This window comes from Mesitornis unicolor, unplaced genomic scaffold (genome assembly GCF_000695765.1).
Source record: "Mesitornis unicolor isolate BGI_N332 unplaced genomic scaffold, ASM69576v1 scaffold6003, whole genome shotgun sequence".
Lineage (NCBI taxonomy): Eukaryota > Metazoa > Chordata > Aves > Mesitornithiformes > Mesitornithidae > Mesitornis > Mesitornis unicolor.
The window spans coordinates 1031-1366 of NW_010173965.1; the positions used below are offsets into that span (position 1 = coordinate 1031).

At 64.0% G+C, this 336-nt stretch overlaps 1 protein-coding gene across 1 annotated transcript in view; it reads left to right on the forward strand.

Moving 5' to 3' along the window:
• The window catches only part of LOC104537870, a gene marked incomplete at its 5' end in the record, with an annotated part of 4353 nt that overhangs the window by 401 nt on the left and 3616 nt on the right, over positions 1 to 336 (forward strand). The window contains 2 exon segments of the mRNA XM_010180885.1: positions 308 to 323; positions 325 to 330. Of these exon segments, the coding sequence (XP_010179187.1) occupies positions 308 to 323; positions 325 to 330 (22 nt within the window).

Below are 336 nucleotides of genomic sequence, written 5' to 3' on the forward strand. Positions count from 1 at the left end.
ATGGGTAAGGGCAGAGGGCAAAGGTTGGAGAGGGGCTGTGTGGCAGTGGCTTGGCCATGGGGCAGCTGGGGGGGCTGTGGGATAAGGATTGGACATGAGCAGTGGGCAAGACTGGAGAGTAAGGGTTGGAGATGGGCCGTGGGGCAGTGGGCATGGCTGTAGGGTAAGGATTGGAGATGACCCGTAGGACAGTGGCATGGCCATGGGGATGAGGTCTGGGGAGGAGCTATGGGACAGGGGCCTGGCCATGGGGCAGGGGCAGCAGCAGAGTCGTGCTTGTCCCAGCGCCCCCGCCACATCCCCACAGCTTCGTGGCTGGGGTCCATCCACCCCTGG